This window comes from Panicum hallii, chromosome 1 (assembly GCF_002211085.1).
Source record: "Panicum hallii strain FIL2 chromosome 1, PHallii_v3.1, whole genome shotgun sequence".
Lineage (NCBI taxonomy): Eukaryota > Viridiplantae > Streptophyta > Magnoliopsida > Poales > Poaceae > Panicum > Panicum hallii.
In genome coordinates this window covers 3,300,401-3,325,647 of record NC_038042.1, presented here as the reverse complement: position 1 = coordinate 3,325,647, position 25,247 = coordinate 3,300,401, and the positions used below count along the sequence as shown (strand labels likewise).

Sequence of the window (25,247 nt, the reverse complement as noted above, 5' to 3'; positions counted from 1 at the left end):
AAACGAAAACTCGAAATTTTCAAAAAAAAAGGAAAATTCAAGGCAGAATGGAGAATTTGAAAACCAACAATTTGACCCGGCACATTCAAATTTATATTCTCCCCGAGGGACAGGCGATGGCAGCATGGTGGTTGATTATTCGAGACCGTAGCCGGGTGAAAAGACAGGGTTGCTTACCGCCGTGCTGCTGGATTGCCATTTTTTACTGCTGCCGATCTGCGAGAGAAGAGAGCCTGCGACCGAAGCCTGCCGCGGCAATGCTGCATGCTTCCGGAAATCCCCATTGAAGGCGACGATCTTTTCCTCCGCCTCCCCCTTGACCTACTCGTACCTGCCCACCACCTACCTGCCCTGCACACTGCAGGCCTGCCCATGGCTGGTTCGTTCGGGCTCCGGCCCTATCTTTTCAGATCACTTGGCTTGTTTGACACGTCCGGGCCGAGCAGAGCTGCAGACGTGCGTGACGCGAGAGGTGAATCCGGTGACAAGACATGCGATAGCAGCTGCTGCCAGCGTCGTCTCTGCAGCGGCAGCAGGCTTCCTGAATGCATGCCATTTGCAGACAGACATGGGGACTGACTCCAACACCCACGCACGCACCAGGGAGGGAACCGAAGCTGCCCATTTCAAAATTCAAATATTGCACTTTTCTTAATTCACTCGTTTCATAAAGATATAAAATAACCAAAACGTCCTGATAAATATGTATTTAGTTTTCAATAGTACTTTTGTAGGGGCAAAATAGTAAACAGGACGTGGAGTGACGATTATTTTGGAACAAATAAAGTTATCGACTGACAGGTATTTATAAACGAATTCCTGTTTTCGAAGCACTGTATCCTGTTGTATAAAGCACGAGGGTAAAATGATGCCAGATAACGTGTGATATCTTCCGTGGAAGACTGAAGCCGGCGATTTCAGATTTGACCAAGCTTGGACCACAAACCACAAACCAGAACTTGTGCGTTGTTCTGCGTTCAGTTCTTCAGAGGACGGACGATGCAGGACCACTTCAGTTTGGAAGGACTCCGCCCTCTCCAATTCTCCATGGATGATGCACGTCGACCTGCTGTGAACTGGAATGTCTTGTCAGTGTGGTTGACTGGTCGAGACGCAGCATGCAGCAGCTGCATGCGGAGCAGAGACGACGGCCACCAAGGAACCTGACGAACAGTGCGCGCGCGCATGGCCGCCGTGCATTCCTTGTCGGGGCCACCATTCTTTGAATCGTACTAGTACCCCTGGAAAGCACTGGGTTTGGTCAGCTCAGATCTGTCAGGATGCCCGGATGAACTGACTCTCAATGCATGGTAGGTTAGGTTGAGACAAGATTAAAAGCCGTTTCTGAAGAACTAGGTTGGTTTTTAATTGGAAGAAAACAAGCTTTTCTGCGATGATGCATGAACAGCAGCCACACAGCAGGCTTATCACTCTCTCGTTTGGGCAGACAGCAAATGAGACCGTCAAGTCTAATGACGGCCGTCAACTAACCTAGCTAAGCCACAGGGCTGGCTCCATGAGACGGGTGCACGGTTGTTCTCACACCACATGTAGGCGCATGTGCATGTAACTATGCATTTCCAAAAGGGCAGCAGGCACCATTGTAAAGCATGCACTGAGCACAGGAGGCCACACTAACTTTCAGCATGACCATTGACTCAACTCTTCCATCCTTTCAGCGGGACAAAGAATAAGATCCGTGCTTGCATTCCACTTCCACCATGTATCCATGATCCATCATCAATCCTACCCCCATACTCTTCAAAAAAAAAAAATTCAGAAAAAACACCCATCCTTTTTGAAGGTTACGACAATGTAATCCATGATCAATCTTATCGCAAGATGCCAGCATCGTTCATTTAGTCAGCCATGAGGATGACTGTCAAGTAAACATCTTCACATCGGTGGACTCGAGCTAAATCGCTAAATCACTACTGAAACCAACAACCACACCCCCCCCCCCGACCCCCCCCCCCCCCCCCACACCCGCCGCCGCCGCCCACCGCGCACCCCACCACCCCCTGAAGATCCATGTTCAGACGCATGTTCGGAAAGTGTGATTGTATGGAGGCGCACATCAACATGTCCGCTAAGCATGTTTTTTTTCATGGAGAATGCTATCCATTGGATCCTAGGGCTCAACATTACGTATCACAGATGCTTCAATCTCCTAAACACAAATGACTGTCGGATATTTAAACAAAACAACTCCAAGATTACAAGGTTTATATCTGAAAAAGGGCCAACAAATGCAGAAGGGGAACTAATTAGTTCGCAAGTTTTTCAGGTGATTTCAGACTAACTAGCTACAGAGTATGTGACAATCCACAACATCTAAGTAACTGGCACAATCAAGAGCACGGTTAAGTCGATTGAGATCAGCTGCAGTACATGAAATCCCCACAAGATCCGAGTAATGGGGAATAAACAGAGCCATCTAATCCAGCCATTCTATCACTGCGTGCACAAAACCACCCAAACTACAACCAAAAGGCAGCAGCGGTCGATGCAGGCGGCACCGGCATGCCGCGGAGGAGGAGGCGCGTGCGCATAAAAAACCAAGCCGGATGGATGACCAAACGGCGCGCAGAGATCAGACCGGTCGCCATTAGCAAAGCCTGCATGCTTAATTACGCCAAATCACCGAGCCTTGCCACCCTGCTGATTAAGCCAGTAAGCCCATGGAGCTATGGAGGCAGCGGAGAGTGGACCTAGCTAGCTAGCTAGCTAGTGGAACACGGACAGCGGCATCAGGAACCCAGCCGCGTGCGCCTCGGCGGCGGCCGCCATCGCCAGCACCAAGTCCTCGCCGGTGCCGCCGCCGCCGCCGATGCCAGCGGCGGGGTCGGCCGGCTCGGTGACCGGCGCCAGGAAGTGGCCGTGGAGGAAGTGCGCGTGCGGGATCAGGAAGTGCGGCGCCGGCGGCTCCGCCATGTCACCCAGGACGCGCCTCTCGGTCACCGCCACCGTGGCGGGCGCGGCGTGCGGCGCCTGATGGTGGTGGTGGTGGTGGTGGTGCTGGCCGGCGTCCTGCTGCTGCTTGGCCTGCCTGTGCGCCGGCGGGTGGCGCTTGCGGCGCTTCTTCTCGTAGGCGATGCCGCGCGCCTTCGCCTGGCTGTCGCGGACCTCGCGGAGGTAGAGCCGGACGGCGCGCGCCCCGAACGGGTTGGCCTCGGGCCGGCCCCCATGCTCCTCGAAGGCGGCGCGGAGGCGGCCGACGAGCGCGTCCAGGCTGCCCCAAGCCTGCTTCAGCGGGCACGGGCACGGCGCCGGCGGGGACGGGTGGCCGAAGAAGGGGCACCCCGGCGCGTGCACCTTGGTCTTGCCGAACTGGTCCAGGTAGCGCAGGAACTCGAGCACGTGCGCGCCGCTGCACCGGGCCAGCTCCAGCGGCGGCCGGTGGTTGCGCAGGTACTGCCCGAAGGTCTGCCAGTCCCGCCGCTTCTGCGACTCGTACCGGCTCGGCCGTGCCGCTGCCGCGCCCGGGCTGTCCGCCGCGGCCGCCACGCCGCCCATCTCCATGGCTCGTTCGCCTCCTCTTCACGCAGACCAGCTCAGATCTGCACATGCACCATGCCATGCCTGTTAGTCCAACGCTTTGACCATGCAAGGGTCCGATCGGATCAGTCGCTTCATCAGTTCTTGGCTGGCCAACAAGGCCAAGTAGGACGGATCAGATATTCTGGGTGAACTAGGGTTTCAGGTTGGAGCTAGGCAGCTAGCTGCCACCTAGTAAACCTATCTACCGGTGAATAGCACTTGGATTCCAAGGCTAGAGCACCTGAGGACGCTGATCTTTGGCCGAGACATGCTAGAACTGACGCACACTGAAAGTCTGAAACATTGCAGAAACACAGAAGGGAAAGGGCGAAAGGCACAAAACGGAACGGAGCAAAACAAAACTGCAAAGAAAAAAAAGCAGAAAAAAAATTCTGCTTCATCTTCGCCCCGCCGGCGATCGACGAGCCTAGCAGGACGAACAGCGGCGAGACTAGAGGTCAGTAAACATTCAGTTTCAGGAGCTGACCGACCGGCTTTGGCCTGATTGAAAGAGATACTAAGTGCGAGATGTGCCAAGATGCATCAGAAAGGGGGGCGAGAACCGTCGAACATGCGTCTACCTACCTACTCCAAGAAGGCGAATTGATCCCAAACAGCCAAAACGAGTGCCGCCGCCCGGTTAATGGCACGGTGGGTCGCTGCAACAGGGTTCACAGGGCCCTTGATCCCTGTGCGCGCGTACTGTGCGCAGGCCTGCCTACCACTAGACCATGCGTGCGCGCACGATCGGTCGACCAGAGAAGCAGAAGCTGCGCGGGCGTCTCAGCGCTACCCCACTGCAGGCTGCAGCTCATCAGATACACGACACATGCGGACATGGATGGATGGTGCAAAATGATGAGGAGCAAGATCAATCATACAGCTTCAGAACATACGCATGCAAACATTCTATTTTTTTGAAAGAGAGTATGCAAAGAATTGCAAGGCGGCGGATCGAGTTCGATGCAAGGGAGCATACCAGGTAGTAGCTAGAAGGTCGATCGGTGACTATGCTACGCTGGATTGCCCGAGAAGGAGGCGGCCAGCAGGTGGAGCAGCTAGTTGATCAGCAAGCATGGGGAGCGGTGGGGAAGAAGATGTCGCCAGGTATGCGGGGACATATATGGAGAGAGGAGGCGGCCGGCCGGGGGAAGAAGAAGGAAGAGGAGAGAGGGGCGCGGGCCCCGCACCCGGCGCAGATATCAACCTCGTGGGTCAGGCTCGAGGGGGACAGAGCAGAGGAGAGAGAGGGAGGGCGGGGGAGAGGAGAGACGACGACGACGACGCGATTCTTTCCCCATTATGCAAAAGGTTGTCACCTCAGTTGTCACCTCAACCATTTCTCTCACCCATCCCCCGTCTTTTCGCCATGGCCGGTCTCCTGTCCGCAGGGCCGACCGCCGCGTTAATGCGAGCGGAGTGGCCGGGGCTTCTTCCTCCCCCTGGAGATGTCACCTCACGTACGTCGTCGACCGGCGCCAGCAAACAAAACGGAGCAGGCTTGCGCGCAGGCGCAGGGCCGGGGCGGAGGAGGAGGCGCACCGCGGGCCACGGCTTTTTGCCCGGAGCGCAGCAGAGCGACCGCGTCGCGTCGTCGTCGTGCCCGTGCCGCCGTGCGTGCGCCTGGTGCCGAGCGCGTGCGTTCGCCTGCGCCACGGGGACTTTGCGTTCGAGCGAGGCAGCGCGGGCTCGCCATATTTCATGTGGTCTACCACCACGCGACACTACAGTGTCACGGATGGCGGACGAGATCATTCGAGTCCTCGTGGCATGGCGTGTTTTCTCGAGTGATTGCGCGCGTCTCGGTCCCATTGCGCAACAAAACTATCCTTTTCTTTTGGTCTATAGGAAATATTCCCGATTTGTCCTTCTTCCCTTTGTTTCTGATATTTTTAAACTGCCGAAGTGTTATATATTTTTGTATCTCAAGAGTAATGACATTTCAAGAGTCTTTCAAATATGCAACGGCGTCACTCCCATTTATTCTCATTTTGACAAAAATAATATAGAGCTAGATATATCTGCATTGTAGGGAGAAGTGCTTCCTCGAGGTTGAGCATTTTCTTTTTGTCGTTTTTTTCTGTTTTGTTTTTTAGGCATTCCGATGTATTTATTCGTGGGTGCCTTCACAGGTCGAGAACATGGGTATGATGCAGAAGGTGCAAATATAATGAGAACGCATCCAAAAATTCATGTCCGAAAGTTTGGACAGATGTCGCCAGCATTATTTCTGGAGACTTTAGCCACGCTGGTCGATCGAGCAGTCTTAAGTGTTCACCGGCCAGTGTCACGTCCTTGCTTAGCATCGTGTTGATCTGAAGATTAAAAAAAAACACATGTAGTCATGTACTATACACACTGTGCGCCGTGTCTGAAATAAGCGACGCACACGTGCGCGCGTCCGAGCGTGCAGGTAGCAGGTGCCGCCTGCCGGACTGGCAGTGCTGATGACGCTACGAAAAGTCGATCGAGCTGCAGATGTGGCGCTGCTCACTGTGCTTCATGTCACGTACCGAACGCTGCGCCCCGCCCAGAGAGCTGTCCTCTCGCTGCCTGCTCTCGGGTGTGTTTAGGGCTCTGCGTCACACAGTACTAACAGGGCATGTGCACAGTGCTGGCCTTAGCAAGAGATTTGCCGAGACATTGTTGGCCAGCTCTGGATCCCAATACTGGAGTATACGTGGACGTGCAAGTGTACAGGTACGTGTGCACGTACCGTCTCGAGGCTCTAGTTACATGAACTTTTACATAGATCAGTTATATATTTAGACGTATTATTTTCGCTTCAAATTATAGATTATTTTAATTTTTCTCAGATATATAAGTAAAATTATAAAATAAATAAAATAATATATGCTTGGACGAAGGAAGTAGGATATGTATCTAAGTAGGTTCATAACTTATGCTGTGTACCGTAGAAAATCCAAAACGATTTAAAGGTTTGGACGAAAGGAGTACATCTTAATAGTATATTGACAGTACAGTGAACAAATTATAAAGCAGGATTTGAAAAGAAGCACGGTGCAGAAATTATACCCGATACCGTCGTTGTTTCCGCAACTTTGAGATACTGGAGCCATGCATGCATGTTTCTCCTATCCGACTATCCGATACCACCAGGAAGCACGGTGCGGAAACAGCAGACGAGGCAGAGGCACACGTGAGAGGCAGACCCGGCCATGCATGCATCATCATGATCATGCATGCTAGAAAAGTCCATACGGCCAGGCCGAGGGAACAAGACGCTGCCAATCTGCCATGCATAAAAGCCGTTCCGTCGCTGGCTCGGTGCGCGTTGGGTGGCACGGTGCGCGGTCTTTCTTCTGTGCTGTGCTACGACTACGGGCGAGCTAGCCACCAACACACTACTAGCATGCTAGTACAAAGATTTTCCGCCTGAGTCAGGACGCAGACCATACCCACGCTTGCCACCCGGCTTTCTCAGCTCGCCGCCTCCCGCGTCGCCCATGGCTAGGAGAACAGAGTTCCGAGTTCGGATCGGAACTAGATCAGCAGTGAAGAGGAGGACGAGGGGAGAGAGGCTAGGGGCTGAAGAAGCCTGATCCTGATGGAGGCAGGCAGGCAGGCATGGGGGTTTGTGCGCCCCAGCTCTGACTGGTGTTTTGTCGCTGCTCCCCTCTCGATCACACCGGACAGGAGCCGGCTGTGCAAGTCGATGGCCGGTAAAAGTATGTATAAATGATGCGAGGAGTTTAACTCCATAGTATCATGCTTTGATCAACACTCTACTAATTGAGCTACGTGAACCCGTGCTCTGTGTGTGTGTGTGTGTGTGTGTGTGTGAGAGAGAGAGAGAGAGAGAGAGAGAGAGAGAGAGAGAGAGAGAGAGAGAGAGAGAGAGAGAGAGAGAGAGAGAAGAGAACATCCACCGGCTTTCATAGGCCTAAAGTTGGGACTGGTAAGCCTGAGAGGCCCATAGATCAGCGAAGACGCACTCGTCAAAGCCCTGATGTGAAATCCGAATCTTGCTGGGCCACGTGTTTCGTTTCTCCGCCTACATGCAAGGCAAGTTAGAAGTTGAGCGGTAATTGCTCTGATAGTAGTGTTGCTGCCGATGAAATTGCGGGGCGGGAGGATGCCTGCGGTGCTGAGGGTGTGTGGCCTGGCCTCTTTGCCCGTCGTTGTCGCGCGCCTGGAGCAACGCGGCCGGGCCGGAAGCCTCCGACCTCAGTCGTCACGCAGGGCGACGCCGGCGCGGGGGGGGGGGGGGGGGGGGGCGCGGCCTCGCGAGCGGCCACGGGAGGCGGCGGCGGCGGCGGCTGTGCGCGACTGCGTCGGTGCAGGCCGCGGCGGCGATGATCATGGGCACCACGACGCGAACCGAGGCTGCCGTGGCGGGTACGTCCGTCCGTGTCACTCTGTCACCTGTCCCGGCACTCCAACAGGGACAGGTCTAGGCGGCGCCGCGTGCCGAGTCCAGACGGACTGAACCTGCATAGGGATCTGGTCCGCCAGGCGTGCAACGGCAGCCACAAAGCGCCCCTGCTCCGCCGCCGGCATCTGTTTCATTGACTCCTCTCTGTGCTGCATCATGCATACATCCGTCCATTTCCTCCTGCACTTTTGACACGCCCTGTGCGGCACGGCACGGCACCCAGTAGACCAACGCCATGGCCGGTGCCACTTGCAAGGCTGCGGGGCCCGCGGCAGGGGGTGAGCGCCGTAACATTGAAGAACACTGGAGAGTCGTCGCTGCTGAGTGATGACTCAGCAGACAACACGCTCGCTCAGGCTCAGCTCCCTGATTGACGGCCTGATCATCAACCATCGCCGTGATAGACTGATGGTTCCATACATTGGTGTGGTGGTTTTTTTGGTGTGTTTTACATAGCTTGCCGGCCGATCAAATTAGCCAACCAAGAAGAAACAAAAGTAAGCATGGAAATCCTCTGGAGCCGCCGTTCAGAAAGCCAGCGCGCAGCTTGTACACTTTTATTTTTCCAAGTGGGACGAGTCACGGTCGCCACCGAACAGACCGGAGCGGCTCCAGCGCAGGTGCTCATCAGCGGCGGCCGGCGGTCAGTGGATGACCGATCGAGGACGACGACCTGTGCCGAGGTGATATTACGGCTAGCTCAGCTGTCTCCACGGCCCCTGCCCCATAGCTTGGTCAGTTGGTCGTCCTCCCGCCGTCGACGATACGTACGGTGGATCGGATCCTACATGCATGTGCACGTCGCCGTCGCAGCCGGTCGATGGCTCATCAGCTCGATCGGCGGCGACGAATCATCTGCGTTCCCGTGCCGACGTAGCCCACCCTTGGACGGCGGACTCGAGACTAGTACCTACCCAGCGAGCAGCGACAGGCCGGCCGGCTGCTCCAAATAAACGACGACCCTGGCCCGTAGACGTACTGTGGAGTCTGTATATGTTATTATTATACGGGCATCATGCATCCATGCAGCCACGGATGAATAGATCATGGCGTAGGATGCATGCGCTTCTAGAATTTAGATCCTTGTACACGTCACCCTCGCACACGAATACAATGTGGTCGACATCTTTTCAAAAAACAATGTCGTCGACGACGACTCGGATGCGTAGCAGAATGGAGCAGCACACTCAGCATGTCGACATGCGGGGTGCCTCCTGCCGAACGGCAATGCGTGGCTCACTGTTCGCACCTCATTAGCTTATGAATTAAGCAAAAAATGTTCCTTGGAGCAACCTTACAGCATCACAACTGCGCATGCTTGCTACGCATTGAAGTATGAAGTAAAATGCAGTGCTGCTGTTGTTTAGAAAAGATCAGCAGAAGCAGGCCGGGACGGCGTCGCTATCTCGAAGCATGCTGGATGTGGGCAGCTTTATTGGCGGATCTTTGTGGAGCCAAGTAACCATCTAATCCCCATCATCATGCTGCCTAACTTTATCCTCTAGAAGGTGTTTGTGTGAAAGGCAAGAGTGGCCGCTGTACTACCAGGTACCAAGTCCTTAATAAAAGTGGTATCAAACATGGTAGGAAAATAAACAAAATTCGCCATGCACGCTAGCTATCACATCAAGCAAAAGGACAGCGAGCAGTTTCGTGGGCACGAACGAGCTTGGGCCCCAGCAGCGCTGCGAACGTTTCAATTTCCAAATGGCCGCGAAAGGACTCCACGAGACGGTAGTAGTGGCAGCGAAATTAGGAGTAAACTAACCGTTAGTTGCTTGCTACCGCAGTTAGCATGCATGCATGACCTATGCTGCAATAAATCAAGCTAAGGTCGGAATACTGTTCCAAGCAATCAAATAAGGGTACAATCGTCACAACTTTATTAATAATGCATAATAGCAAAAAAAAGACCTATACATGTTCACCGTCTGTTGTTCTTCAGCAATACGTATCAGTACAAATTATACGGTTCTCAGTACGTAGCCAAGACCAATACAAACATATACTAGTAGCAGATGGACAGTGGAGTCAGCAACTAGTTATCTTGCCGTGCCTTGCTGCCTTTTGGTCCCTGAAGCTCTGGACTCGTCGAGACCTGCCCTTGTTGTTCTTGGAAGATCCGAAGATAACTAGATCTAGATTTGTGCCTCCACAAACTCGATTCTGCCATACACGTACCTTACTTTAGAGCGACACGGAGTGGATCCGACGGCGAAACTGTGGAGCGGGATCGTGGGGTGGGATATCCTCCGGCGAGCCTTCCATGGATGGATTAATCTCGTCGACGCGTGGGCTGCCGGCGAACCGCCGGCTGCCGCCATGCTTTCCTGCACCGGAAAAGAGTGGTCATCAGCCCACTTGCAAATTGCCCAGAAGTAAATCCTAAAAAAGATCAGTAGAGCATCTACAACAGATTATTCATCCCTTTTCTAAATACTAAAAATTGACAGCAGATTATCAAGCAAATTCCTATTACCTAAAAGTTTTGGTACTCACCAAAACACTCCTGCCTCTTTACCTAAATGAAGAGGATTCATCCCTCTACTCTATCCTTGGTGATTAGATTTTGGTAGTACGCTGCAGAAACTTTTGCTAAAAATATAAAAGTAGTTATTGGTGATAGAGAGCGTGTGATTTGGATACGAGGTACGAGTAATTACTTAAAAATTACTTAGAAGTAAATCCTAAAAAAGACTAGCTCGAAGATTAGAGCCTCCAAATACTTAAAAGTTGATAGCAGATTACCAATCAAATCCCTATTATTTAAAAGTTTCTGGTAATCACCAAAATACTCATACCTCTTCACCTAAATGAAGAGGATTCATCCTCTACCTTATTCTTGGTGATTAGATTTTAGCAGTACGCTGCAGCAATCATATAAAGGTAGTTATTGTTGACAGAGAGCGTGTAATTTAAATACGAGGTATGAGTAATACGTTGAACATGCTCACGTAAGAGAATATTCGAGAGGGCGGAAATGGCCAAGGAAGCTGCTGAGAGTCCATGAGAATTTTGCAGAGGGGAGAGGAGGGCCCCTCTTGACTTGGACTTGGTCCATGCATGACGACGGCAGGCCCGGAGCTGGTGACGACGACGACGACTACCCTTGCGTAACGACCAAGCGGCAGGACAGGGCGGCCGGACGGCGGCGGCGACGACCTTGTCAGGTCTGGTGTAAGTGTAACCTAGCGGCCGCAGGACGTACACAGGCTTGGCGGAGGGCGGCGCGGGAGCGAAATAAAGTACGGCGAGGGGGTGGGGAGGAAAACACTGACGGTGATCGGTCGCCGGGCGCGGACGCGGGCGGCGGCAGCCGGAGGCGCGGTCTTGGATCACTCGGGGCGGCGGCGGCGCGGGAGGAGGACGGCCAGCGCGAGGGAGGCGAGAGCCCAGAGGGTGTAGGCAGCCAGAGCCACGGGCCAGGACGTGGCGCCGGTCGCGGCCACGTCGACGCACGCGGCCGCCGCGACGAGGAGGAGGAGGAGGAGCGTCTGGTCCATCGCTCGCCGGCTAAATTGCAAACGTATAGAGGCGTCGAGCGTTGGTGCAGCCTCCTCTCGCCGGCTCACGGATGGCCTCCTTTATATATAGCTTTGGCTTGGGGGCCATGATAGATGCCAGTGAATCTTCCAGGAAGCCTCCAACGCTCGCATATCTGACGTGTTCTGGCGAACACGTCTGCAGAATCTGACGAGGACTGATGGTTAAAGGCAGCTACCTTTACTAGATTACTACCTAGACTTGGCCGCACGCAGTTTTTCGCAGGCTCGCGATGCCGGTGGTTCAGTTGCTCGCAGGGCAAGCGGTCGGTGCTGGTGACCACGGCAGGACGGGGTGTTCACACTCTGCCGCCAGGCGGAGGATTCTCCGTTCGGCAGTGCGTCGCGTTCCGCACATGAATCAGAGGCAGATGCCGGAAATTCCTCCTCTAGAACATCAGGCGCGCAAAGCGCGCCCTATCATAATTCTAATATAAAAAATAATTGAAGAGCTGTCATGTTTCCTACCAACATCTACATTACAGTAATGATAAGAATCTCACAAGTCATGATAAACTATACATCGAGAATACATAACTGCATCTCACGATCCAACAGTTCACCATAAAAAGATTTTCGCTGACCCGAAATACAATATTCCATTGTAGTTTTGAAGATTTCTTAACAGCAATTATAACATCTAACCAGGTAAGCTATGCATGAGGAAAAAATGATGTGCATCTCATGTTCCAAAGGCCGAGTCAAGTCTGCTCCATGAAAATAGAAACCTTATTAGCTAATAACAACTGAAACAAATACATATCAGATGGATAGAGCAGGACACAGATAGTAGATACATAGGTAACTGATTTTCATCCCATTCATCTAGGTATTCAACTCTACAATCTGATGCCTATTCCCGTCATCACTGCATAAATACACAATAAGAAAGTTCACATTTTGGATTTGAAATAGCTCAGCTAATTGTGGCAGGATGATCAGGATGCTGGCACTATCACCAGTGTTCTTCTCACATTAGCTTGAACCATGGGGTGCCATTCTCTCAAGCATGTCACCAGCATCATTGACCTGGGATTATAAGGAAGCAAAATCTCAGTCAGCATGACAGTTTCACAAATCTGTCCAAAGGAGCGGAAATGACATCTGCCTAGAGATACCAAGAGTAGCTCATGTTCTTTTACAGTGAAAGGACCCAAATCGACCTGTAGCAAAAGATGCCACACTGCAGGGTAGTTGTTGTATCTCAAATATAGGGTAGTTGCTGTATCTCTATATATGTAGCTCCATGTGGCATAGGAATTACAGGTAAAAGTGCAAGTGCCACACTGCAATTGCCTGGATCTGTACATATAATTACCAGTAATTTTAAGGAACTATATGCTTGTATGGTCCAATAAGGTAATACAGATATATTGATGAACATGGAAAGGAGGTTGTGCACTTCAGATTTCCTGAACATGTCAAGATCATTGAGAAGCTTACATCAATGAATGGAACTATATATATTCATGTTAACTCCTAAATATTTATATCAATTCAGATTCCATAATCATATAGATTAGTTTCATGTACACACTGTAACTTTCATGTGCCCTATAAGGTCTCAGAATCTAAACATACCAATCAAAACACATCCTTGCTTTCCCAGTAGCACTATGAGAAACACCAATCAAAATAATACAACTTAATATACAGGTAAAGCAGGGACCATTTACCACCGCATTGGCATGGCCACCACAAAGCGGTGAAATGGCAGCCGAATCATGGCTATTTACAAATTTGCATCGTTTGTTTGCCATACTAAACAAATGCATAGTGCACCATGTAAAGATATTACCAGGCAAAAGTTACATGCTGATTGTCAGTTCTTTGAAAGGCAAATAGTAATGGAACCAGAAAAAGATATCATGCCTGATGGATATATATATATATATATATTACTTTCCAATAGTTCCAATTGTTGTGGTTGCCTGCTCAGAAAGACATTGGTAATGAGAATTAGCCGCAGCCAAAAAATGAAAAGGATTTAAAACAGTATGTAGTAGCTGCGCAGCAGAATTAATTATGGCATCATTCAAATAAAACTGAAATTTCGCATCACATTGTCGATTTTTCATGGAAACAACATTGGTCCTAATTCTATTAAAATTTATAGCCAACAGCATCAATCATCCAATAACTGCCCGGAATTTGCCACAGCCATCAACTTCAATCCCAAATTACTATTCTGTTTCGTTACAGACACATCGATGTATCCACCTGAGCAAATAAGCACTAAAGCAGTAATTGTCGTTGACAGGCAGCAAGTAAATGTGTTGTGGAGTAATATATGCTAGTGTGAAACTCGCCATCTAAACTCAAATTTTGCTCTTAAAAGAAGTCAAATATTGTGGATTGGCATAGGTAGGACAATATAGAACAAACTCTGAAAATCATATTCTTATCTCCAACTTCAACCATTGAAATCCTAAGGTCCTTTTGACATATAAGTTTCCATTTAAAAATAGCTATTAGTAGATAATCACCAATCGATTTAGATTTCTTTTCAGATAATGATCCAGGACCAAGCGCTTCGCCTGATACATTTTCGGTAGCTGTAGCATCACAGAGGCACACACAAACTCTCAAGAAGGGCATGTGAAAATCAACCATTGAATTTGCAACTGCAATCCTGAAGAGACATGAAACTCTAGCAGTACTTTTTGAAGGAGCATGACTGATGTTCAGGTTGCCATGATGTAGTATCTTTTACTTAGCATAAAATTCCAATTTTGTAATGAGAGCTTCTCTTTGTGCTAAATTGATTCAACATTCATGTAGGAGACATATCATGTGGATTATCTATTTGCATCGAGAAGTTGGAGAAAAAGATTCAAGATATGAAATTTTGAGCATGGAAGGCTGCATATTTAATCCTAAAAACAGATGAAAAAATGCATGATTAGATTGGAGAGCTATCTGATTAGGTTACACAATGTCAGATGGGAGAGCAGAAGGACTAAGCCTGCTTGGGTCATTACCATGCGAGGCGCTAGAAGAGTTGCCGTTTCGAAAGTAGCAGCTGTTCACAAATCATTTGGCCGAGCATCTCCATGAACAACATTTTGAGAAAGGGTACTGTAACATCCCAGTTTTCATCATTATTGAAAGAAATGTAAGACAACCCTTTAGAATATTCTCCACTAAGCAAGAGTGAGATATTTTCCATGGAATACTCTAGAATTAGTAATAAGTAAAATTTTAAAAATGTTAGAATATTTTAGAATTCTCTAGAAGGGGGATACTTGTCCTAATACCATGGCTCCTCTTGACCTATAAATAGAGTCCCCCTCCTTGCCATGGCATCCATCCATAGCAAGGTAGATGAGTTGTGGTAGGGCTGGAAGAGTGAGTGCTAGGCTAGCCACTTAAAGGTGTGTGTTACTTTGTAACTTTGTTAATGCAATAAGATAAGTGTTAGTTTTCTGGTTAAACTTAAATACTTAGTGTATAAGTTGTGATCCATCGAAGGTTGGCTCTGTCACCCGGTATCACAAAAGGGTCTGGGCTTCATCGAAGGTTGGCTCTGTCACCCGGAAGCCAGCTTCATCTGTTGGTAGGCACTGCCTTTCGGAAGCAAAAGGCGGCTCTGCCGTCAAAAGGATCCGGTACACTAAGTAACTAGAAGCTGACCGACTTTGAAGTGAGTTGGTCTGTCATAGGAGTAGATCCTCAACTTAGTGGGTATTAGGGCCAACTCAATTTTCAACAATTACTAAAATAAACCTTATGTTGCAATTAAACTAGTAACATAAGATAACACTAACGTTATATGAGGTATAATATAACTACTAGGCAAACTATTTTATACTCTTGCGTTGCGTTAGTATATTCGTTCCCTTCAGTAACCAGCATACGCATGCTTGCACCTACGACAAAAATCATCTCGTCTCTTTCCATAGAAGCCTCTCGAGTCACCGTACAACGCCATAATTCCCAGACAATCATAACAGCGCCTACCGTCTTCGCCGTAACTTCATCATCCCCTGGAAGTCACAGAATACCCACACCATTGATCTTGAAATGACCTGTCATGGCAGCACTCACTCCAATTCCTGGAAGCCGGCAAGAGTGCTCACAATATTAAATAACCCGTCATGCAAATATGGCGGCACCCACCTCGCCATAAATCGGGGTCGTCGCGCACGGTGCCGGCCGAGATTTTTTTTCTCCGCCTCGCGAACCGCCTCACCTCGTCTATAAAAGAAGCCGACGCCCCCTCCCTGCCGTCCTCACCCGCGCTCGCTCGCGCACGCGCGACACGACGGGACCTCGCACTACTGTCCGCACCACGCCGTGCCGCCCACCACCGCGTCCCCACCTTGCCCACGACGCTGCTCGCCGGTTTTGCCGTTTCGACGCTCGCGCCTTCAGCGCTGCCACTGTTAGCGTTGACGACGAGCTGCCGCAGCCCACGCCGTCGCCCATCCCTGCGCGACGCCGCCGCTGCTCTCCTCGCCTATAAAAGGAGCGAGGCCGTGACGAGCCCCATCATCAGCCCAAGCACACCGATCCGCTTCGCTCCGCTAGCTGAACCACTCCTCACGAGCCCAGCTCACTCACGAGACGAAGCTCCAACAGTTGACCCTCTTCCTGGAGCTGTTCCGCGCTAAGGTGAGATGGCAGGCAGCTCCCCGACCATTAACTCCGCAATACTAATAAAGGCCCAAAACACCCACCAGGCCGTGAGCACTTAATCTAAATCTTTCTATTTTCGGAATTAAATACCAACCAATACTGTAAACGCAATATCTCCTTCATATTAACTCCTTTTCACGTAACTCTTTTTTCTAAACTCTCCTCAAATCATATATTATCTATTCCTCCTATTTTCATCTCCATTTGAGCTTATTTTATAGCTTGCTTGTGTTTGTTTGCCGGTTGTGCCGTTTTCGCCCGTAGATCACGGAGTGACCGAGGAGGAGCCTGCCAAGGAGTACGAAGGCCAGTACCGCGAGCCGGAGCCAGAAGACCCATACCGCGAGCAGGAAGCCGCCGCCGCCGACGCGTACATATGCGAAGGCAAGTTTCATCGACCCCTACGTGAGCGGTTGTGCTGTGTAGCTCTGTGTTGTCGCTTTACCCCTCGTGTACTTGTTGAATAAAGCTCTGTACGACTCTGGACTCCACTTGATGTAACATGTAACAACCATAGGAAAGAAGTACACGAGGGGTAAAGCGACAACACAGAGCATCTTTCAATTCAAAAAGGTTATCATCTTCTGAATCATCAGCCTTATAATTATATTCAATGCTACCCCGGGGAACTGGCAGGAGCCTTTGCACCGACTCTTCGATGTTGAATGACATACCATCGATCTCTAAAGTACCTTTCTCAACATCTACTACACTAACAAGCTCCCACGTTAGATTTCTTGGAAGGTCATTTGTAGAATAGGAAATACCCATAAACTTGTGGAACTCAATGTCCTCTAGAAACTTTTTCTGATTAGGCGAGAGACTGAACATAAGATCCGTTAGATCTTTCAAGCAGCATTGGGTATTTCCATGATGAACACAGCTATCCATGCCTACAAATTAAAGATAACCACTTTTAATAAACCAAACCACTCTAGGTATAAAAGCCTAAACAAGCCAAGACTTGGGAGAAGGGGAAGCGAGCGCCGGCGTGAGGACATACACAACTTTGATGAGGTCTGCGCCCGTCCGCGACTGCGCCGGCGCCGCTGCAGGGCTGCCGGTTGCGCCCAGCGCCCCTGCGCGGCTGCCGCGCAGGGCCTGGCCGACTAGCGGCCGCCGCGCCCGCGCCGCCTCCTCGCCGGACCTGCTGGGCGCTGCCGCGCTGGCCGCCGGAGTCCCGCCTCTCCAAAGTCTTGGCTTGTTTAGGCTTTTATACCTAGGGTGCTTTGGTTTATTAAAAGTGGTTATCTTTGATTTGTAGGCATGGATAGCTGTGTTCGTCATGGAAACACCCAATGCTGCTTGAAAGATCTAACGGACCTTATGTTCAGTCTCTCGCCTAATCAGAAAAAGTTTCTAGAGGACATTGAGTTCCACAAGTTTATGGGTATTTCCTATTCTACAAATGACCTTCCAAGAAATCTAACGTGGGAGCTTGTTAGTGTAGTAGATGTTGAGAAAGGTACTTTAGAGATCGATGGTATGTCATTCAACATCGAAGAGTCGGTGCAAAGGCTCCTGCCAGTTCCCCGGGGTAGCATTGAATATAATTATAAGGCTGATGATTCAGAAGATGATAACCTTTTTGAATTGAAAGATGCTCTGTGTTGTCGCTTTACCCCTCGTGTACTTCTTTCCTATGGTTGTTACATGTTACATCAAGTGGAGTCCAGAGTCGTACAGAGCTTTATTCAACAAGTACACGAGGGGTAAAGCGACAACACAGAGCTACACAGCACAACCGCTCACGTAGGGGTCGATGAAACTTGCCTTCGCATACGTACGCGTCGGCGGCGGCGGCTTCCTGCTCGCGGTATGGGTCTTCTGGCTCCGGCTCGCGGTACTGGCCTTCGTACTCCTTGGCAGGCTCCTCCTCGGTCACTCCGTGATCTACGGGCGAAAACGGCACAACCGGCAAACAAACACAAGCAAGCTATAAAATAAGCTCAAATGGAGATGAAAATAGGAGGAATAGATAATATATGATTTGAGGAGAGTTTAGAAAAAAGAGTTACGTGAAAAGGAGTTAATATGAAGGAGATATTGCGTTTACAGTATTGGTTGGTATTTAATTCCGAAAATAGAAAGATTTAGATTAAGTGCTCACGGCCTGGTGGGTGTTTTGGGCCTTTATTAGTATTGCGGAGTTAATGGTCGGGGAGCTGCCTGCCATCTCACCTTAGCGCGGAACAGCTCCAGGAAGAGGGTCAACTATTGGAGCTTCGTCTCGTGAGTGAGCTGGGCTCGTGAGGAGTGGTTCAGCTAGCGGAGCGAAGCGGATCGGTGTGCTTGGGCTGATGATGGGGCTCGTCACGGCCTCGCTCCTTTTATAGGCGAGGAGAGCAGCGGCGGCGTCGCGCAGGGATGGGCGACGGCGTGGGCTGCGGCAGCTCGTCGTCAACGCTAACAGTGGCAGCGCTGAAGGCGCGAGCGTCGAAACGGCAAAACCGGTGAGGACGCTGCAGCGGCGTGGGCAAGGTGGGGACGCGGTGGTGGGCGGCACGGCGTGGTGCGGACAGCAGTGCGAGGTCCCGTCGTGTCGCGCGTGCGCGAGCGAGAGCGAGCGCGGGTGAGGACGGCAGGGAGGGGGCGTCGGCTTCTTTTATAGACGAGGTGAGGCGGTTCGCGCGGCGGAGAAAAAAAATCTCGGCCGGCACCGTGCGCGACAACCCCGATTTATGGCGAGGTGGGTGCCGCCATATTTGCATGACGGGTTATTTAATATTGTGAGCACTCTTGCCAGCTTCCAGGAATTGGAGTGAGTGCTGCCATGACGTGTCATTTCAAGGTCAATGGTGTGGGTACTCTGTGGCTTCCAGGGGATGATGAAGTTATGGCGAAGAGGGTAGGCGCTGTCATGATTGTCTGGAAATTATGGCGTGGTACGGTGACTCGAGAGGCTTCTATGGAAATAGACGAGATGATTTTTATCGTAGGTGCAAGCATGCGTATGCTGGTTACTGAAGGGAACGAATATACTAACGCAACGCAAGAGTATAAAATAGTTTGCCTAGCAGTTATATAATACCTCATATAACGTTAGTGTTATCTTATGTTACTAGTTTAATTGCAACATAAGGTTTATTTTAGTAATTGTTGGAAATTGAGGTGGCCCTAATACCCACTAAGTTGAGGATCTACTCCTATGACAGACCAACTCACTTCAAAGTCGATCAGCTTCTAGTTACTTAGTGTACCGGATCCTTTTGACGGCAGAGCCGCCTTTTGCTTCCGGGAGGCAGAGCCTACCAACGGATGAAGCTGGCTTCCGGGTGACAGAGCCAACCTTCGATGAAGTCCAGACCCTTTTGTGATCCCCGATGACAGAGCCAACCTTCGATGGATCACAACTTATACACTAAGTACTTAAGTTTAACCAGGAGACTAACACTTATAAAGACCCTTACCTTATTGGAGCAACAAAGTTACAAAGGAACACACACCTTTAAGTGGTTAGCCTAGCACTCACCTTTCTAGCCCTACCACAACTCATCTACCTTGCTCATGGATGGATGCCATGGCAAGGAGGAGGCTCTATTTATAGGTGAAGAGGAGCCATGGTATTAGGATAAGTGTCCCCCTTCTACAGAATTCCAAAATATTCTAACATTTTCAAAATTTTACATTCTAGAGTACTCCATGGAAAATATCTCACTCTTGCTTAGTGAAGAATGTTTTAGAGGGTTGCCTTGCATTTTTTTTAATATTGATAAAAACTGGGATGTTACAGGTACCAACATGCTGCTTCCAGGCTGCCTCCTCATCTAACAAAGCCTCTTGCAACATGAGGTGGTATTCTAAAATTAGACAGAGCATGGAAGGTGAAAAACTTTGTTAAAGAACTTTCTTTTAGGTCTTTTCTTTTCTTAGTTCTACACATCATATTTTATTTCTTTGGCCAATAGTCATTGTTTTCATCTATGCTTTCTAAAATTTAAAGTCAAGCCAAGAAAACTGTATCTCCTATTGTTTTGTCTGCATAATGTACTTGGTGATACTAACTGTATTTACTCCACGATTGTTATGTGAACAGCATATATTGAGAGGAGAAGTCCAGCATGTCATTTTGTCACTACATGAATGGAAGCTTATGATAAGAGGACATGAGGTTTACTAAATAGAAGCAAACTGAACTAACCTTAAGAAGATTGGAATGAATGTAGTATTTCAAAATAAAAGGTGCAGCTGCTGCTTCAGTTGAATGATCTGAACTCTGTTCAAACTAAAACACAATGCCCATGCAATAGTGATTACCTATAAAACCATCTTCATGTCTGCAGCATACCAAAGACAGATCAAACAGGAGAGGATGGTCATTTACGAATCAAATAGCAATGGGAAAATGTTAAATTATCAGAAATTGCACAAACTACTCTCTGTTATGTCACGCTCACCTGCATGCTGACCATCTGTGGACACAGAGACATGTGGGCAGCAGCTGGCACTAACCTTCACGCCCTCTCTATTTATCTTCCTGTCCTCCAGTGCCTCGGCTAGCTCCATACATCGCCCTCCTCTTTCCCTCCCTCAGCTACTTAGACAGGGTGCTGACCTTGCGCCAGCATTGGATGAGAGAGGAAGCGTTGTGCCCCACGCGTGAGCTTGAAGGGTATTGCGAACTGGTGGTTGCTGTCGCAGCGATGGGGGTTGGCCTGCCGGCGCAGGAAGGACCCCGGCGAGCTCCCCGAATCGATCCCTGGGGAGACGTACCCACGGCCTCAGATTCGACGTCCGTGTGCTGCGCCTTGCTCCGGCAGTCCGGCCGCCGTCGCTCCTGCTTGTGCGCCGCCACCGTGAGCCGAAAGGGAAGGGAGAGAAAAGGGGATGGGCGAGACAGAGAGATGGGAATGGACGGGAGGGAGGATAAGGTGGATCCCACCATACACGCTTTTATTTTTTTCCAAATTCCATCCGCGAGCTGCCGTGCGCCAAGCTGAACCCGTTGCATGCTGCTCCCTCTGTCCCAAAATATTTATCAATATTAACTTTTTCTTGCAACTTTGACCATTCATCATATTCAAAAAATTATGTAAATATCATCTACTTTATTTATGATATGCTTTACTATTATAAGTATTTTAAACATAACATAATCTTTTTATGTTTATAATAAATTTTTAAATAAGATGAATGGTCAAAGTTGTAAAAAAAATCAATGGTGATAAATATTTTAGGACAGAGGGAGTATTTGCTATGCCAGGCCCGCCCTTACACATCTTGCCTACCATGGTCCGGATGCACGGACCTCGCTTTCGCCCTGGTAACGACGTGGCCTCACGCGAAGGGCCGAGCGGGGTCGTGAAACACGGACGTGCGAGGGGGGGGGGTGGGGGGGTGGGGGCAGTAGTCTTTAACAAGAGAGAATTCTCTATAAACCGGTACAAAAGTGGCTAATTCCTTATTAACCACTGAAAATGATTCTACAAGCCACTACAAAAGTTGCTAATTTTTATTGACCACTGAAAATGATTCCGTGCCTTATAAGCCACTGGTTCATTTTCTCGTGTCCCTCGGCGTCATTATCGTTTATTTTGGAACAAACGGCAGCTAACGTTAGGTCGCAATAACCATCTTGCCCTTATCTTCCACCTCGAGCGTCTGCAGGAGCAGAGCCTTCTCCACCAGCTCCGCTATCTTCGTGTAGTGCGAGTTCAGCAGCACCACAGTTCGAGCTCATGCCCGTGCTACCGTTTCCTATGGTAGCCGCTGCACATGGCGTCGGTCGCGGCGGAGGGAGAGGACAAGATCCTGAGGAGGAGGAGCAGTAGGGAGCGGCAGCCCGTGGCGGCGGCCGTCCCTCCTCTTCCACATCTTCTCATCCTACATCCACCAGCTATCCTCCTCCTCCTCCGTCGCCATACTCTCCTCACCCTACTCTCGCCAGCGAGCTGTTGGAGCTTGCCATGGCCACGGATGGTGCGGAGCGTGTCGGCGGCGGCGCGGCGGTGACATACCCCGAGTGGTGGGGCGCCCCGACGAGCGGAGGGGCCTCCTCCACCTTGGCGGCAGGCGGCGGTTGCCTCGCCGTGGTGACGCACGCCATCGCGACGCCCAGCGCCCAGAGCGCCCCCAGCCGCGAAACCCATCAGCTTGGCCCACCATTCCAGCATCGCCTCCGTGCGTGGCCACCGGTTCTGCTTGCGTCCAGCCGCGGAGTTGAAAACGCAGCCGCCGCCACCTCCTCCTGTCGGGTTTTATCCGGCTGCCCACCGAGGGGTATACCCACGGTGGTAGGTTTTGGGTTGGGATGCGCCGAGATCAGGACCTCGAAGGTGCAGACAACACAAGATTTAGACAGGTTCAGGCCGCAATATGCGTAATGCCCTACGTCCTGTATGATGGTTTGTATTGCCTTGATGTTGATCTGGTGATCTTATGTTTTGAGGGGGTCCCTGCCCGCCCTTATATATCCGGGAGAATAGGGTTACATGAATCCTAGTCCGATATTAGCTTAGGAATCGTACTCAAGTACAGCTCGAGTAGTTTCCTTCTATATCGACTAGCCCTACTCCGCATGCGGGTAGAATACAATATAAATAAGGTACAGGACACGTCCTATCCCCTTAGCCCAATACAGACTCCTTGGTGTACGCAGCCCCGTGGCCCCGGGTCTGACAAGCCCCCGAGCTCTTCCTAGCTGAGTACTGCAGGCTCTTCGAGTACTTCTGAAGCAATCTTCGACTTTTTTCGAAGCTCCATCTGGAAATCTCTCTTCGAGTACTCTTCTCCCTGCATCGAAGCTATGAGGTGCTCATGCCCCAAATTCTTTATTTTGTATGGGGTGCGATGAATAATCGCACTCCATATGGAGTAGCCCCCGAGCCTTAGGTTGAATCAAAGAATCAAGCTGAGGGTCAAACTAATCTTGAGACTTTTCTTCTTATCCTTCGAGTACTTTCGAAAAATAAGTAATCGATGCCACGTGTTCCACAGCCCCCGAGCCTTGAATCCAAATCATTTGGAAAAAAGGATCCCAAAGGTCATGGCAAAATGCTCCCTTTTGATAAAATATAGTTTAAGAGGAGGCAATTGGCATAAATTGAGCTCGAAACTCAAAAAACCTCTTTTTTCGGGACAATTAACCCTGAAAAATGGTCAGTCAAGTAACGGACCAAAAAATCCACCAAAAAACAGCCTATGCCCAATTAATCCCATTGCGCGACGCTTCACCTTTCACACAATAAACCACTACCTGAGCGCTGGTTATTTAACCCCACAGTCAGTTAGGGTTTTTTCCTGTGCCTTCAGATCTAACGCCGCCGCCAGAAAAAACAAAACCTCACTTAGAGCTTATCCTGCCTTCGCCCTTCCGCCGTCCTGCGTAGTCGAAAATCTTCGATCCTGCCACCGTAGCCCCCGAGTGTTGTGCGAACAACTCGTGGCTGAAAGGATTTGAAATGGCGCCAAAGAAAACCGACCAGAAGGACTTGAAAGAAGCGCAAGCAGCAACCGGCGAATGGTCAATTAGTAAGTGTTCTCGCCATAATCTAGCAAATTTGGTGTTGGGAGGTCTGCTTCAGGAGAGAGATCTCATCAATTGGCGCCTTCCTTTTCGCGATCCATTCCCCATGGAAAGCGTCGATGAGATCGTTTCTTTCTGCTCTTTTTTTGAACGGGGATTCGCCCTTCCCACTTGTTCATTCTTCCGTGGCCCTCTCTACTTCTATTGGATTGAGCTGCAACACCTCAATCCCAACTCGATGATCAATGGACCAGCTTTTCCGAGCCTGGGAAGTTCCCACTGGTGCTGGATCCCGTGGTCGCAGAGGTCAAGTTTACTCGGGTTCTTATCGATGGTGGGAGCGGACTCAATCTTATCTTCGCCAGTACGCTGAAGAAGATGGGTCTGGACCTTACCAACAAGCTCACTCCGAGCAAGCCTCCTTTTTACGGTATTGTCCCTGGCAATGCCGCGCATCCGCTTGGAACAGTCGTTCTCCCAGTCACTTTTGGGACGAGGGAGAACTACCGAACCGAGTTCATCAAGTTCGAGGTGGCCAACTTCGAATCTTCCTATCACGCTATACTGGGGAGGCCGGCGCTCGCCAAGTTTATGGCGGTGCCACATTATGTCTACTTGCTTCTCAAGATGCCAGGACACAGTGGTGTGCTCACGCTCCGAGGCGACTTGAAGAAGTCTTATGATTGCAACCAAGAGGCCATCCAGTATGCATCGACTTCCCGCGTGCCAGATGCTTCCGCTGAAGTACTCGCGGCCGCACATCAACTCTCTCAAGCCGAGCTAGACATCCCGACGAAGAAGGCGAGCCAATCGGGCGTCAAGTCGACGGGCGAGACGGCTCTCAAGACAATCCAGCTCCAAGAAGGCGACTCATCCAAGACAGCCATCATCGGCGCGGGCTTGGGTGACCAATAGGAACTCGCGCTCGTCAGTTTCCTGCGGGCTAATCGAGACATATTCGCATGAAAGCCATCGGATATGCCAGGGGTGCCCAAGGAGCTGATCGAGCATAGTCTCAATGTGTACCCACAAGCTGTACCAAAGAAGCAACGACTTCGTCGTTTTGCCCCTGATAAACGGGAGGCTATCAAATGGGAAATAGCCAAACTCCTCGCGGCCGGATTCATTAAAGAAGTAATCCATCCGGAGTGGGTAGCTAATCCCGTCCTTGTATTAAAAAAGAATAAAGAATGGAGAATGTGTGTCGATTATACCGATCTCAACAAGCATTGCCCGAAGGATCACTTTGGGCTCTCTCGCATCGATCAGGTAGTCGATTCGACCGTAGGTTGTGTACTGCTGTGTTTCCTTGATTGTTATTCAGGGTACCACCAGATTGCTCTCAAGGAAGACGACCAGATCAAGACCGCGTTCATCACCCCGTTTGGGACTTATGCCTACAAGACGATGTCCTTCGGGTTGAAGAACGCTGGCGCTACCTATCAGCGGGTAATTCAGATGTGCTTTGCTGATCAGTTACACCGGAACGTGGAGGCCTACGTGGACGACGTGGTCGTAAAGACCAGAAATCCCGAGGGCCTGATCGCGGATCTGGAGGAAACTTTCGCCAGCCTAAGGAAGTACCGATGGAAGCTTAATCCGACCAAATGCGTTTTTGGCGTTCCATCCGGTAAATTGCTCGGGTTCATAGTCAGTAACCGGGGCA

General features: G+C 50.2%; 1 protein-coding gene and 2 long non-coding RNA genes across 4 annotated transcripts; all 3 read right to left on the bottom strand.

Annotated features, from left to right (window-relative positions):
• Positions 1 to 2,727: 2,727 nt before the first annotated feature.
• LOC112875377 (protein G1-like1) lies at positions 2,728 to 4,614 on the bottom strand. The gene is made up of 2 exons (XM_025939209.1): positions 4,520 to 4,614; positions 2,728 to 3,560 (listed from the first exon to the last, which is right to left on the bottom strand). Exon 2 carries the CDS (start codon positions 3,520 to 3,522, stop codon positions 2,728 to 2,730), a length of 795 nt encoding a protein of 264 aa, XP_025794994.1. The 5' UTR covers positions 3,523 to 3,560; positions 4,520 to 4,614.
• A 5,182-nt stretch (positions 4,615 to 9,796) lies between these two features.
• On the bottom strand, positions 9,797 to 11,480 carry LOC112875385. The gene is made up of 2 exons (XR_003225185.1): positions 11,215 to 11,480; positions 9,797 to 10,266 (listed from the first exon to the last, which is right to left on the bottom strand). It is a non-coding gene; the product is annotated as an uncharacterized LOC112875385 (long non-coding RNA).
• A 683-nt stretch (positions 11,481 to 12,163) lies between these two features.
• On the bottom strand, positions 12,164 to 20,971 carry LOC112899935. 2 transcript variants are annotated; one of them, XR_003230131.1, is made up of 3 exons: positions 20,514 to 20,971; positions 20,258 to 20,393; positions 12,164 to 13,409 (listed from the first exon to the last, which is right to left on the bottom strand). It is a non-coding gene; the product is annotated as an uncharacterized LOC112899935 (long non-coding RNA). The 2 variants fall into 2 exon arrangements; XR_003230132.1 differs by lacking the exon at positions 12,164 to 13,409 and adding an exon at positions 18,021 to 20,191.
• Between the last annotated feature and the right edge of the window lie 4,276 nt (positions 20,972 to 25,247).

Bases quoted from the DNA above. Each gene is read 5' to 3' on its own strand.
- LOC112875377 (XM_025939209.1), bottom strand. From the start codon at position 3,522: ATGGAGATGGGCGGCGTGGCGGCCGCGGCGGACAGCCCGGGCGCGGCA.